Source organism: Impatiens glandulifera, chromosome 1 (genome assembly GCF_907164915.1).
Source record: "Impatiens glandulifera chromosome 1, dImpGla2.1, whole genome shotgun sequence".
In the NCBI taxonomy this organism is placed as follows: Eukaryota; Viridiplantae; Streptophyta; class Magnoliopsida; order Ericales; family Balsaminaceae; genus Impatiens; species Impatiens glandulifera.
In genome coordinates, this window is record NC_061862.1 from 41593087 (window position 1) to 41609548 (window position 16462).

General features: G+C 31.2%; 2 protein-coding genes across 6 annotated transcripts; one reads left to right on the forward strand and one right to left on the reverse strand.

The window, feature by feature from the left end:
• The first annotated feature begins 1492 nt into the window (after positions 1–1492).
• Positions 1493–2426, forward strand: LOC124922494 (CASP-like protein 1B2). The gene is made up of 3 exons (XM_047463229.1): positions 1493–1896; positions 1981–2107; positions 2181–2426. The coding sequence occupies exons 1-3, from the start codon at positions 1667–1669 to the stop codon at positions 2424–2426; spliced, it is 603 nt and encodes a 200-aa protein (XP_047319185.1). The 5' UTR covers positions 1493–1666.
• On the reverse strand, positions 2156–10020 carry LOC124922493 (DNA polymerase I, thermostable-like). Of its 5 annotated transcripts, none has more exons than XM_047463227.1 (16): positions 9744–10020; positions 9414–9642; positions 9231–9310; positions 9001–9039; positions 8783–8801; positions 8096–8149; positions 6943–7070; positions 6806–6874; positions 6014–6099; positions 5744–5853; positions 4816–4866; positions 4133–4191; positions 3628–3672; positions 3327–3401; positions 2599–2724; positions 2156–2412 (listed from the first exon to the last, which is right to left on the reverse strand). In XM_047463227.1, the coding sequence occupies exons 1-15, from the start codon at positions 9897–9899 to the stop codon at positions 2608–2610; spliced, it is 1317 nt and encodes a 438-aa protein (XP_047319183.1). In that variant the 5' UTR covers positions 9900–10020; the 3' UTR covers positions 2156–2412; positions 2599–2607. The 5 variants fall into 5 exon arrangements, with proteins under 5 accessions (XP_047319183.1, XP_047319180.1, XP_047319182.1 ...); XM_047463224.1 differs by having other exon boundaries at positions 2156–2422; XM_047463226.1 differs by having other exon boundaries at positions 2156–2435.
• Between the last annotated feature and the right edge of the window lie 6442 nt (positions 10021–16462).

Below are 16462 nucleotides of genomic sequence, written 5' to 3' on the forward strand. Positions count from 1 at the left end.
AACATATTTATAATAATATTAGTCATAAAATATTTGAAATGGCACATTAAACCTTAATAAAAAAATATATTTTTTTTAATATTAATATAATTTGATTTGGGTTTCAGACCCTCCCATCCCGACCCAATCGGGTATCAAATTTTAATTTCGCTTACTCTCCCATCTCCGACCCCTATTGGGTATTTTTTTCTCCTCCTTGTGTCCAACCCAAACCCGATTTAAAATACCAATTTCGTCCCTACCCATTAGTCATATCTCATCAATTGAATAATTTTCTGAAACCTAATTTAATTAGACATGTATTTATAAATATATTTAGTTCAATTCTAGAAAATATTTATAAGTGGTACTATTCTAGTTCCTTTAAAAATATAAATATGTAAATATAAATATGTAAATATATATATATATATATATATATATATATATATATATATATATATATATATATATATATATATATATATATATATATATATATATATAACACTAAATTATGTCTAAAAACATTGTCTTATTCATACATCCAAATGAAACAAAATGACAAAATAAAAACTTTATGAAGAAATTTTAATTCAAACTCAGTTTGATTCATAACCCTGTTTTCAAATGGGGCCACTAAATGGAAAAATAAGTCCCAAGTAATATAGGAGTGGGGGCACTATGGGTATGATGTGCGACCGACTGACGACTCCTCATTGCCCGGCAGAAACAAAGGCCCCCCAATTTCGCACTAAATTAAGAAAAATAAGTATGGACCAGTCCTCCAGTAATAAGTAACAAGTTAAAATTTTGGTTTATTAAGTCAACACGTTAACATGGCGCTTTAAAATTAAATTTTTCAAACACAATTCCGTACGGTGCAAGGCCAAGCCCCATTCCACTTATTTACTATAAATAACTCAAATCATATTCAAACCCTAAACCTTAAATTTTAGCTAAACCACATTCTATCTTTTCTCTTCTCATTGATGTGTGTGTGTTTCCTGTTAAGAGAAATTGTATTATAATAGGAAAAAACAAATGTTTTCTTCAAGGAAAATTGTTGTCAAATTTATGGTTATAGTCGTAATTGTTGCAATTTTGAGCCGAGGACATATTGGGGCGGCAGCAGCGGCAAGGGTACTTTCCGATGAAGACCAAAAAAATCATATGTATCCGGTTTCGTCTAGCTATGAGAGGGCTAAGCTCAACACCATGCCCTATTATTGGTTTCAAAGGTTGTCTTCTGGGCCTAACCCAAGTGGCCCTGGTCACTAAAGGATAATACATATTTAAATAAATATTTTGTAGCGTTTCTTTCAAATTTTTAATGTCATAAATGATTATTTTTTTCTTTTTCCTTAGTTTATAAATAAATTAACCCACATCAAGTAATATGCCTAACTAAACATATATTTTCAAAACCCATTCTCAAGTAAGGTTGTGAAATTGGTCAAACTATTTTTAAATTGAAAATTAAAATATTCTAACAAAAACCTAACTATTCTCAACCACCAAAGAGGAAACTTAAAAAAAGTACAAAAGACATGATCACACTCAAACTCACTTCTAGCTAATATTCAGTTTTCCTTAGGTAATCCACCACTTCTAACCATATCATATGTCTATAAATTAAAAACCCAATAATCTAATCTTAACTATTCTCACACAAAAACACTCATCCATGGCTGAAGGAGGCGAATCAAAGATAGAAAGCAGTCAAGTTAAAGAAACAACAAAATGCAAGAATTGGATAGTTCCATTCCTTAGATTGATATGTTTTTCCGCAACTGCCTCAGCGACATTAGTTATGGCCTTAAATAAGCAAACTAGAACTATTGTTGTCGCCACCATCGGAAGTTCCCCTATAACTGCCACTATTACTGCCAAGTTTCAACACACGCCAGCCTTTGTGTATAACTAACTCTCTTTACCTATTTATCTATCAATATATCTAACTCTATGCACTACTACATAAGATTTTATTTTATGCTGCAGCTTCTTTGTGATAGCTAATGGCATTGCTAGTCTTCATAACTTATTGATCCTATCAATAACTTTTGGAAACTTACTGAGTTTCAAGATCTTTCAGGCTCAGTATCTAATCATTGCAATTCTAGACATGGTAAGGACAGTTATGTACATTTCAGCAAAATTAAATTGGGCATATTCGAATGAAATAACTTTTTTTTATTCAGATTAATGTAGCACTGGTATCAGGAGGGGCTAGTGCAGCAGCTTTCATGGGTGAATTGGGGAAGAATGGGAATAAACATACCATGTGGAACAAGATTTGCGACAAATTTGATACCTTCTGTGACCATGCTGGTGGTGCATTAATTGCCTCCTTTGCCGGGCTTCTTCTGTTAATTGTCATCTCGGCTTTATCTATTGCTAAACTCCGAACCCTCGAATTTCCTCCTAAGAAGTCTGTTGCTCCCTGAAAGAGAATTCTTCATTGTCCAATCCTATGACCATCTATGTTCAAATGGTTCACATGAATGTACAAAATTTACAACAACAAAAAAATGTGTGGGTTTGTCTATTTGTAGCCCTAGGGCATGTACTCATATTGAAATCAGTTAAGGAAAAAAAATATATAGTTGGAATGCTTACCAATTAGTATCATCTTTCAAGCTTTTTCCACAAATGGGTGGCTCTTTTAACAACGGAATCAGCTGAGAATCCTTCTGCATACGCACTGATAGCCGTCAAGAGATTCCTAAAGTTTTCACCGTCATCCTGCACACGGAAAATGAGAAACAAATTGGATAATCTACTTTAAATTGTTGACCATATATTTTTATGATAAGAACCAACCAATCATCCTTTTTATCCAACAAACATATATGGGTTGTTTTGTTTTCAATGATATCAGATTGATCTTTGTTCTAAAAAATTTGACAAAAATCACAATGAGTAGAAAATAATTTAATCATGATCGAGAAAATTCTCTATACTAAATGAAGCAAAAAATTAGGAGGGCAGCGGCAGGAACCATGACAGCAGCAGCGGGCACAACTGCCGCAGATGATACGCGTAGCACCACACTACACAGGGATTATAATTTGGATCATGATCTATAAAATAATTTGTATACCAAATAGAGCAACAACAATCAAAATATAATCTAGATCATGAAATTAAAAATAATTTGATCACGTTGCAGAAAAATTCTTATACCAGATGGAAAAGAAAATAATCAATCTCAATTTTAACTTTTGTGATTTTCCAACGAGATCATGCAAAAATACTAGTTTCCAAATAGGTTCATTTATGAATAACAGAAATGAGGGTTTCATCCTTCAAGAAACAATCGTGAATGGACATGGAAAGGGATAGACCTCAGGCTTCTTAAAAACAAGATCATCTATAGCAAATGGAACCATGTAAAATGGAAGGTCTGACCGCAGCTGAGCCTGCAAGATATTGCAAGAAACGTGTTAAGAGTGAATTACTTGAAAGATTATCATGTCCTTGAAGTAGCAGTCTTGTAGGAAGGAAATGATGGGTTATTTACAGAAGTGTAAACACTCCATTTAGTTGTTTGAAAGTCCACAAGATGCAAATTTGATGATATGTCAGTACAATCATATCAAAGAGAGCATAATCGCAGAACAGAAATCAGAAAAGTGATAGGATTACCAAATTCTTGCTCAGGATGGCCTGATCAGCATTTTCAATCAAGTACTACAATATGGAATACAAGGAAAAAGAAAAGGCAGAGTTAGAAAATGTATACTAAACAAATGGTTAAATTACTTAATTTTTCAAAATCTGCAATATATATATTCATATTTTACAACTAATATTCAATGCGTCGGTAAAGACTAAATAGCCTAGCAGATATAGTAACACTCTAAATTGTGTGATATAAAGTCAAACCCAAACTACTCAGAGAGTGTCAACTAATCAATGATTTGTCATTAAGAATTTGTCCTATGGTTCAAGCTTAATTGGTAAAGGATATTTAGATCTGTAAGACATGCCCAAAGTAGATTATAACTTCTCCAAAAACATAAATTTCACAAGAACTTGCTTACATGGATTGCATTTTATAAGTGCCATTAAGAAAAGGGATTCATCATGCTAAAACCAAATAATGATTATGAGGCATTGATTATATCAGTCGTTATCAGCAATCACTGACCTTTCTAATACGTTCTTCCTCAACAAGATCAACATGTTGTAACAAATTCTCCAGTGAGCCTATAACCACATAGATGAATGTACTAATTCAGTCAGAAATGTAAATTTGACTTTTCCTAAAGAAAAGAAACATTAAAATAAAATCTACATAGAATTATATAAAAGAAGAAATGAGAACATTCGTCAAATCGTATTTCGCAAAATTTCAATTTAATAGGGATCAAATTTTCAAAAGGAAAAAATGAACTTAGAAATGTGTACAGCTAGAAGCAAAAAGTTTAGCCATTTTTTAACCCCCACAGCACCCTAAGAGAATCTACAAACAAGTATACATAGAGGATAAGTGAAACCAAGCCAATAAAGCCTCTCACAGCTTTCTTTCGTGAAAATTTTGAAAGAGCTTATAGAACAAATGAAAAAAATAAGATCTTATAAACAGACATTTAGGAAAAGATATTTATGTATCTACGAAGCCAAGCACCCAATGACAGGTTCCACAGATTAGTCACTAGCAACCAACTTTGCTCAAGCTTCCGTAAGTTGAATTCATTTGATCAATTTGATCCTAAAACTAATTTCCATGTGGCAGAAGCAAGGTATTATGAAAATTGGTATTTTCTTGGGAACAAGTAAGGGCATGAACTATTACTATCACAATGACCACCCAAGAACAAAATGACTAACCAAATTTTGTGATCAACTGCACAGCATGAACATATCCAATTCCATGAATTCCTGCATAAGAAATTTTAAGAAAATGTAAATTTTTGCTGGTTTTCATTAAAGATTTCCATATTTCATAACATTTTTCATAGTACACAAACTCATATTTTGATTGATTCATCAGACAAAAATGGATTGTATCATGCATGAATCATGTAAACTAGTAGAGACTGATGCTTGTATAACAATAAATTACTTAAAGGGTGGAATAGCAGACTAGGGCTCCAACTTGCACAAGAAATTTGAAGGGCTCAATTATTTTCAGCATTATAACTACAATGAACTTGTATAAGAAATTAAAATAAGGCTGGAATTTGTATGATCAATTCAAAGGTCTATCTAATGGAATAACATTAACACCATCTATTTTCATGTTATGATGATGTCGCACCCTGTATTACATGACAACTACATAATGCCACATATATTACACCTCAACATCCTGTTAAAACACAACCATACAGGCTCTAAAAGGCACTGCTCACTATCTTCTACGAGGGGGTAGAGAGAGATTGGGGGTAACATCACCTCTCCTAAATTTGCTATCTCGGCCAATTACTATGTAACAAAATAGTGATCTCACAAAATGAGTCTGCCCATCTGACACATTGTTAATCTTCCCTGGCAATTTGAACTTTTTTGGTGCAAGTAAACAAAAATGACTATAAAGTGTCACAATGATCTTCGTATACATCAACTCAATGTCTATTATCCATTTCCAATGTCATATAACAAAAAATAGACATTGATTGTTATAAAGTAAGTATATAATACCTATAAGCTATATATGGCCAAATAATGGACAGAGTATAACATAAGACTAATCAGAAACGTCCCTAATGAACCATAAGGTTCAAAACTATAAATCTTCAAGGTCCTAGAAAAGAACCTGGTATATTATCAGATTTGTCACCAACAAGTGATACGACATCAACAAATTGGGAAGGTTTTAATGTTCCAAATTTCTTTGCGTAATCCTCCATTCCATAGGAAACCATCCTGGAAAAGAGAATTGAAACATGTTAAAAAGTTGGACAAAGTAAAATTTGTGGACACCCAAAAGTTGATTAATGAGACAACCTTAAATGCTCTATCACAATATTTCATATATCAAATATTAATAAAAGAATCAAAGGCAAAGTTTGAAGGGGATACTAACTCAAATCCACGTGGTGCAATTCGTAGAAGACGCAATGAAGGAGAAAGTATCTGGAAGAAATCTTTGTCAGGAGATACAACTCGTACCTGAGTGAAAACAGGTGCAAACTCAACTTACATTGAACTAGATTTAGTGGATTTTCTATTTACTAGTAAAATAGATGATGCCAAGGCCATGAAGATTAAAGTCAATCCCATGTTAGTCAGAATGCTTCTGAACCTTGTTTCAAAAAGTATAGATCAAAATCATTGTGAACTGGCAACAAACTTCTTTAGCAAAATTAAGGTTTTGCCTAAGCCAATGAGAACATTTTGTAATTACTTAGTTCTCCATCCCAGCCTTTTCTTTTCCAATTTGAGTGCAATGAGGTTTAAGTTGTTGTTAGAGTGCTGTAATAAGAGTACCGTTTGTCTTTACAAATTGTAAATCAAGAAGAGGGTTTCATGGGAAGTACCAATTTATGACAAAGGTGAACTAATTCCAAGGAACAAATAATTAACCCAAGCAGGGGGATCTATGTTAGGGGTCAGGTGGGCTTCAGCCCACCCTGAAAATAAAAAATTTAATTTAATTCACTATTTGCTTCTCTAATTCTAAAAAAAATGGCAAAACCTACGTTCATCCACTCGTTTTATTAATAATTTTTCCGTTATTTTCTTAGCCCACCCCAAATTGTTTTCAAACTCACCAACTCTAATTTCTAGATCCATCCATGATCTCAAGTGCAGACAAAGGTATATCAAGAACTGTAAGCACTCCTTAAATATGGAAAACAGTAAAGATGGTGGCTACCTTAAACCCTGCATCAACACTTCTTACAGCCAATGTCCCAATAACATCATCGGCTTCAACTCCTGGAACCTATTTTAGGCTAGTCTGTAAGCAATTCCCATTGTCAACAGTGAAAAATATGTGTTCAGTATACTTGCCTCAATGACCTTGATAGCCATAGCTTTGATAGATGCTTTCAAGTACTGAAGTCCCTGAACTATGGTATCAGGTGTAGGGGGGCGATTGCTCTTGTATGCAGGGTACATCGTATGGCGAAAATTTAGACCTTAAACATGACAAGGAAACATAATTAGCAGCAACTTAAGATCAGACAAATCAAATTCACAATTGCAATAAATATGTTACAAAATCATGTAATTTCAAGGCATCTGATATCTCAGTACACACATGATTGGTTTAGAATGATATAAAGGTAAATCATGGACAGATACAGAGTAGTTCAGTAAAAGGAGAGTAGGAAATAAAATGGCAACATATAGGTGATGGAATGACTGTATCAACAAAGTCAAAGTTCAAGCGTATGTGAAAATATGTAGACATAACTAAGAAGAGATAATAGTACCAATGGAAATGCTTTCTAGTTCTAAACATTCTAAATATGAACTCATCACAAATGGAGAGAAAAGGAAGGGAGATATCACCTACTTGGCTAGTAAAATCATATTTATTGTTTAGCTCCAGTGCAATTCGGTATTTTAAAATAAAATTTAAAAAAGTCAAGATAAAGATGGAGAAAAAGATGCAGGAAATTGCTGACTCGATATTACAAAGATCCCGTCAGTAAGATCAAAGATTACGTGAATGTGTAAGAAGTGAAAAAAAAAATTGAACACATAAATGATGTGGATGAACTGAAAGTTCAGTAGACTGAGTCCCATCTAGCCACCCATTGTTCAACTTCTCATCTCCTTCCTTCCATGTTCTCATCCTATTTCTGTTATAATCTCTACTTAACAATTGAACGAGCATAACAAAATGGTACTTTCTCGACAACAAAAATTGTTAACATATACAGCACTCCATGATCATGCAGGTGATTTGTGTTGTTTTTTCCATGTCGATGGCCTTTTGGAATAGACATGCATGTTTTTTATTTAGATTTACATCTCTGATACATATTAAAACTTTTCTACTCACATTCATTTCATTACACCTGTCTGAGCCAAAAAAAGATAAGTGGTATATTGCAATCCAGAGTGGTACTAGGCATGACAGGCAAGAGAAATCCTTCATGAGCAACTCACATTACCGAGCTTTTAATTCATCGCACAAAATACTAGAACCACATACCTTTTGCTATAAAACTTTGTTTGGAGGAAGCAGAAGTTTGACCAAATGGAGTTCCTGAAAGAAAAAAACGTACTTTTATCATAATAGTGTTGAATCATCGTACTGTTTGAAACCCGGATAATATTTTGTGCATATATCACTTAATTAGTTCAACCTTTAACTCATACACTGGTTCAAAAAAATCAACAGATAATACAATTCAATGGAACCAAAGCATAGGGTCCCACAACTCCCAAGTGAACTCTTAACTGATGGTGGATTTCAAATAAGACCACAAAAACTCTCCTCCTAGCAGCATGATTGTTCTAGCAAGTTGTGTTTATGAACAATAGCTTATGTTTGTGTTTATGTACTCTGGAGTACATAATAGATGTCGCCATCTTAATAATTCAATTCAAAACTAATTGCAAAAGGAAAAAACTGAAGAGACCATTTTTTTTATTATGACATATACACAATAATCAGCATCAGATACCTAGTTAACATTGTTGGCCTAATTCATTTCCAACTAAAGTGGGACGGATTTAGCTTAATTAGGGGCAACAATTGATTGTTTTTCACCTCAAATCCAACATATAAATGCAGTAGACAAATGATATGTGCAACGATTAAAGAACATTAAAGCACAAGAAAACACCAACAAAATGAACTGAACGCCTCAAAATTATGTTTATTCATAGTACTTACCATCATGATCAAACACCACCTACAGAGAAAATGGGAAGAAACTGTTAATAAACAGGGATCAACAATCTTAAGTTTGTGGTTATTAACAAAACAAAAAGAAATAAAAAAGAAGAACGATAATAAGGAACAAGAAAAGAGCAATTATCTGGCACAACTTTGCTCATCTCTTTTATTTTACGAGAATGTCATGTGCCAAACAGAGGGAGAGAGAAACTTACAGCTACATGTGAAGGGTTAAATGCAAGAACATCTAGTATCTGCAGAGAATAGATAATAGATATAAGAAATCTTTGAACTACACCGTGATTACTAAGAAATACTATAGAGTATAGAGATAAGAAAGATTCATCATTTTCAAGCAACTTCTCCTCTGTCTGATCTCCTCTAGCAACTGAAAGCCTGTGTATAGATGGGTATGTAGAGAAAATAATATGAAAAAAATACTCACAAGGGTTAAAGCGGTGGATATGGTCAGGACCCAATCCCCATTTCCATCAGCAAGTGGCAAGTAGCCATGATGCAATCTTGCTGTTAATATGAGCAACAAAAACCCATATACAGAAACACAATAATCAAAACAAGTTTAAAATACAGAGAAGTTCTCTATCCAAAGATAAGGAATTAAACATACCGATAAGCTTGTAGTAGGATCTATAAATAATTGATGTCCCGTCAATAAGCATAACTCTACCATTTGAAGAATCAGATATCATTGATTTATCCTTGGACCTAGTGTTTTCAAAACCTTCACCCTGAGTAGCTATTGCATCGCTTCGATGACGTACTCTCAAATTTCTGGGCGTTGAACCAGAAGTTGCGAAAATATTGGAATTCGAGCTGCCATAAAGCTTTCTGTAAGCCTATAGACCGTCAAACACAGGTCAGATAAATGAAGACTGAATTTCTGTAACTTGGAACTAATTTCACATTCTCTAGAATACAGATAAAGGAAAAAAAGAACCTTTATGAAGTGTAAGAGTGAGGAATGAGCTCGAATGGGGTTCTTGAGACAACATAACGTAGTTTCCGATCTATGGATCATGAAGGAATTCCTGGTGGAGAAAGGCAGCATAGGTCTAGAGATAAAGAAAGAAGAGATTGCATGCCATGAGCTCATGCCATCTACGGCCAGCTTCGCTGCTAACGGCGACGTCGGCGAGGCGGCGCTGCTACCGGATGAGAACAAGCTTCTGTTTTGGGTGTTAATTTGGAATTTTGTGATTATTTGACTGAAAAAATAAATACAGTTACTTGTTTTTTAAATTCTATTATGATGGAAGGTTTTTTTTATTTATTAATTGAATATTTTAAAATTAATTCGTAGAGAAATCTAACTTCTATTTTTATTTTTCTTCAAAATAGACCTTTTTATTGTTTTATCTTAGATTTTTATTTTATTTTTAAAAATATATATATTTTATATTAGATGAGAGTCCAGTCTTGTTCCATGGAATTTTTTAAAAATAAAGATTGAGAAAAATTGAATGATGTGGTAGACCTTTCCGGTTCTACCCACTCTTCAAACAAATTTTCTCAAACTACCCACATTTTTATTCTCATTCTCAAACTATCCACCTTCCCTCTCTACAATATTAATTAACTCTCTCTTTCTTAACCCACTAATTAACTCTCCCTCTCTCTCTCTAAACTCATTAATTAACTCATCTCTCTCTTTTTCAACTATTAATTAATATCTTCACTTTTAAACTATTAATTAATTCAATTAAAATATATTATATAAATATTAAAATAAAATAACACATATGTTTTATTTTTATTTAAATCTATAAATATAATATATATATAGTTCAAATTAAATACACTAAATTAAATAATTTAAATAATTATTATAAATTAAAATAAAATAGAATACATTACGGGAACTTGAAATAAAATATATTACATAAATATTAAAATAAAATATATTACATAAATATTAAAATAAAATACATTACATCACAACAAAATACCTAACATAAACATTAAAATAAAATAAAATACATAATAAATATTAATCATGTTCAATATACAATAAAATGCATATTTTTATCTTTATAATTCAATTTTTTTTTTCAACATTGGTCTTTATCTTTTAATGACTTTTCATTTAACTTTTGAGTTAGTGATTTATATCAACTTTTACAATGATATGTCAATCCAACTTTTGTCAATTTTATCTTTTAGTGATTTGTAAATTCAACTTTAAATATTCATATCAACTTTTGTAGTGATTTGTCAATCCAATTTTTGTCAATTTTATCTTTTAGTGATTTGTACATTCAACTTTAAAGATTCATATCAACTTTTGTAGTGATTTGTCAATCCAACTTTTGTCAATTTTATCTTTTAGTGATTTGTACATTCAACTTTAAAATATCAACTTTTGTAGTGATTTGTCAATCCAACTTTTGTCAATTTTATCTTTTAGTGATTTGTACATTCAACTTTTGTAGTGATTTGTCAATCCAACTTTTATCAATTTTATCTTTTAGTGATTTGTACATTCAACTTTAAAGATTCATATCAACTTTTGTAGTGATTTGTCAATCCAACTTTTGTCAATTTTATCTTTTAGTGATTTGTACATTCAACTTTTGTAGTGATTTGTCAATCCAACTTTTGTCAATTTTATCTTTTAGTGATTTGTACATTCAACTTTAAAATATCAACTTTTGTAGTGATTTGTCAATCCAACTTTTGTCAATTTTATTTTTTAGTGATTTGTACATTCAACTTTTGTAGTGATTTGTCAATCCAACTTTTGTCAATTTTATCTTTTAGTGATTTGTACATTCAACTTTAAAGATTCATATCAACTTTTGTAGTGATTTGTCAATCCAACTTTTGTCAATTTTATCTTTTAGTGATTTGTACATTCAACTTTTGTAGTGATTTGTCAATCCAACTTTTGTCAATTTTATCTTTTAGTGATTTGTACATTCAACTTTTGTAGTGATTTGTCAATCCAACTTTTGTCAATTTTATCTTTTAGTGATTTGTACATTCAACTTTAAAGATTCATATCAACTTTTGTAGTGATTTGTCAATCCAACTTTTGTCAATTTTATCTTTTAGTGATTTGTAAATTCAACTTTTGTAGTGATTTGTCAATCCAACTTTTGTCAATTTTATATTTTAGTGATTTGTACATTCAACTTTAAAGATTCATATCAACTTTTGTAGTGATTTGTCAATCCAACTTTTGTCAATTTTATCTTTTAGTGATTTGTACATTCAACTTTAAAGATTCATATCAACTTTTGTAGTGATTTGTCAATCCAACTTTTGTCAATTTTATCTTTTAGTGATTTGTACATTCAACTTTTGTAGTGATTTGTCAATCCAACTTTTGTTAATTTTATCTTTTAGTGATTTGTACATTCAACTTTAAAGATTCATATCAACTTTTGTAGTGATTTGCTAATCCAACGTTTGTCAATTTTATCTTTTAGTGATTTGTCCATTCAACTTTAAAGATTCATATCAACTTTTGTAGTGATTTGCCAATTCAACTTTTGTCAATTTTTTCTTTTAGTGATTTGTCATTCAACTTTAAAGATTCATATCAACTTTTGTAGTGATTTGTCAATCCAACTTTTGTCAATTTTATCTTTTATTGATTTGTCCATTCAACTTTAAAGATTCATATCAACTTTTGTAGTGATTTGCCAATCCAACTTTTGCCAATTTTATTTTTTAGTGATTTGTCCATTCAACTTTAAAGATTCATATCAACTTTTGTAGTGATTTGTCAATACAACTTTTATCAATCTTATATTTATAGTGTCAAATAACTCCTCATAGTATTGAGAATTCAAATAGATTCACAAGGTTAGATTTTTTTTAGTTATGTTAGTTTGATTTTTATGTATTTGTAATTTATTATTAATACTTTTTTATTTGTGATAGATGGATAATCTTCTCAACGAAATTGAAAGATCAAATGCAATATACAACTTAAGTGGTGTTGATGCTGATCAAAATCATGAAAATGAGTTAGAAAGTGATGAATCTGAGTGCGATGAAATACACAATGTAGAGCAAAATGACTCAGATTATAGCACTGATAACGATGATGAACATATTCTAACTGTTCCTTGGTTTGAAACAGAAGAGATTAATGTTAATTCAGGTAATTGTTCAAACATCGGTTCACTCGATTACAATTTATTTGAAAGTCAATCTTTTACAGATAAACAATCTGCAATAAGTGCGATAAAAGAATATCATATCAGAAGTTCTAGAAATTTTCATGTTGTGAAAAGTGATACAACACGATATGAGGCATCATGTGTTATGAAAGATTGTCCATGGAGAATTCGAGTGATGAGATCAAAGAAATCTAGGTTGTTTGTAACCACTAAACTACCTGCTGAACACACTTGTGTATTGATGACACTAGAACGAGATCATAAGAAAATAACGTCCAGAATGATTGCAGATGTAATAAAACTACAAGTAAGTATATTGAATATTTTATTACTTATAAATTTATTCATTTTATGTCATATTATAAATTATCTTCCTATATTTATGTCAGGTTATAGATAGTCCTTATCTGAAAGTAAGCAACATTCGAAATCAAATTACATCTATGTACAACTATCATGTTAGTTACAAGAAAGCATGGATCGGAAAGCAAAAAGCAATATCAGATGTTTATGGCGATTGGATGACTTCTTACGCTAAACTTCCTATATTTTTTAGCGCTTTGATACATTTTAATCCAGGAACAATTACTTTCATTGATGCTGAAGCTCATAGTACAAACCCAATACATCTGTGTGCAAACGTATTTGGTGGGGATTTAAACCAAGATTGATGGATGGCAGCATGCTCCGCCTGTTATTAGCATCGATGGTACTTTTCTAAACCTGGTATGAGGGGTCAAAGTTTGCGTATTCGAACTCAAATGGACAACCCTCGAAAAGTGAGAGTTTGTGGACGATGCGGACAAGGACACACAAGACGGAGTTCACGATGTATTGAACGTGATTAATATTTATTATGTCTTTTATTTTATTATAATGTTTATGTAATGTATTTTATTTTGAAGTTTCAAGTTTCAAGTTTCGTTTATGTATTCTATTTTATTTTAATTTATAATAGCTATTTAAATTATTTAATTTAGTGTATTTAATTTGAACTATATATATTATATTTATAGATTTAAATAAAAATAAAACATATGTGTTATTTTATTTTAATATTTATATAATATATTTTAATTATTTAATTGAGATAAAATGAATTAATTAATAGTTTAAAAGTGAGGATATTAATTAATAGTTGAAAGAGAGAAAGAGAGGAGTTAATTAATGAATTTAGAGAGAGGGGGAGTTAATTAGTGGGTTAAGAGAGAGAGTGAGTTAATTAATGGGTTAATTAATATTGTAGAGAGGGAAGGTGGGTAGTTTGGGAATGGAAATGAAAAGGTGGGTAGTTTGGGAAAATTTGTTTGAAAAATGGGTAGGACAGGAAAGGGTTCTGATTTTGAGAAGATAATGATTATTTTTGGTAAAAAGAATTAGAACATCCCTATCAATAACCAATTTTTTGGTCATCATCATAGTCATTATAATGAAAAGAGTTTTATGACCAAGATTTTGGTCATGGTGCTTATCATGACCAAAAAAAATCTTGATGATAAATTAAAAAATATTATTTTTATTTTTAAATTAAAAAAAATAATAAATAATTTTTAAATATAAAAATAATATTTAATATTTAATTTTATACATAATAATGTTTTTTAATTTTTAAAAATAATAATTAATTATTAAATGATAATAAACACGAAATTAAAATACATTGTTAACATACCGAAAATTACAAACTAATATAGTAGAAATTAAAACAGACGGCAATAATTAAGAGAACAACACCAACAACCATATTTCACATATCAGTCGCTCCATATAATTGCCATATTTTTCGACCAAGTCCGATTTCAGTAGCAGGTGCGTGTTTTTATCTCCAACATCGTCCTTATTACGTATTGATATCCACAATACGTTCACTCGAGAACTCAAAATCACCATCTTGTTCAACATACAGCCTGCTTAACTTCTTCCGTCTACCGATCTTACTTTAGGTGTTTTTTTCTCTAGGATTGACTAGTTCTTCCCATTCGTTGAAATTCCACAAAAGACGCCATGCATGATCAGAATCCCAAGAATCATGCTGGTGTTCATATATCTTTATATTGTTTTTTAGGACATCACCCTCATTCTGACCACTACTCATTCTCTTAGTCGCAACATCATATGTAGGAACCCACTTGGTCACTACTGTAGCAATTCTTCTCCACCGACTTCGAAGCATGTTCCCATTTCGTACGTGGATTTCGTACGGTCGTTGTCTTTGAGCCTCCTCAAACGACTTCTGCACCTTACTCCACAGTTGGGTAGCCTTTTGGTTAGTCGATGCAATAGCATCGGTGTTGTGTTTCATGAACGAAGCGATGAACACTTCATCTTCCGTTTTCTCCCATGGAATTTTTTCCTTGCCGGTAGCTTCTTTGCCCGTATTTTTCTTTTTTACTGCAGCTTTCTTTCCTCAACAAACATCAACGTTAGAGGCATCGTCTTTTACGTCATATTGGTCGTACGAATTTTGTGTCTCCGGGACTATGGTGTATGACTAGAAATAGCTATCTTCGGAATTCTAGTAATTTTATGGGTAGGTATCGAAATTTTGTTGGGAATTTTGATAGAAGTTTTGGGGCGAATTCTGAGATATACCGTAATTATCTTTCGGCGACATCATATTTTGCCACCCGGTTGGATTATTACGCTTGAACTATCAAAAACTTTCATTTTCGAGATCAAAATCAGCCGAAGTGTTTGGATTATTGTTGTAGTTATCCATAATAATTTAGTATTAATTATGGATAATTGTAAATAAAGGAGGATAATTAGTAAGAAACGGAGAAAATAATGATTTTTTTTGTGTTCCGAAATATAGTAAGAGTGGTCTCTATTTATAGATCTCGAAAAATTATGAATTTTGTTATATTTTATTTATTTTTTAAAATTATAAATAATGCTAAAATCTGGTTTTAAAGTTAAGAGATAAAAAAAAATGGGCAACCAATCAGAAACTGACAAATGACAGCATTTTATTGGATGGGTTTGGTTGGAATTTTTGTCAAATTTTGACAAAAAGCAAGACGCAATGAAGTGAATGTGGTTTTGGTCATGATAAACCCACACAATCAACGACAATCGGCATCATGACCCATTTTTGGGTCATGGATAACCATGCTCTTAAAAAGTATTGATATATATAAATAAAATATAAAATAATAATTTAAATTAGAGGGTATTTTAATATTTTGGTTAATGAAATGAGAAATGTGATTAGTGGGAAGTGATTGATTGAAAATTTAATTTGGTAAAGATTAAAATAAAGTACAGAGTCTTTGAATTGTGTCGGGTGAAGTTTAAATTTTCACAATTTTAGTCATTTAATATTTTTTTTCCGAAACGAATGTCTAACTTTAACATAGAATTTTATTTTTCTTAATTAATTTATCATATTTTAGTCATTTAATACTATTTTATTTTAATTCTGTTTGATTTTTCTAAAAAAATTTTCACACATTACATCGTTTTTTAAAGCATTGAAACTTTATTCGATAGTTTTGAACGTGTATATTTCGAAAAAATACTCAATTTA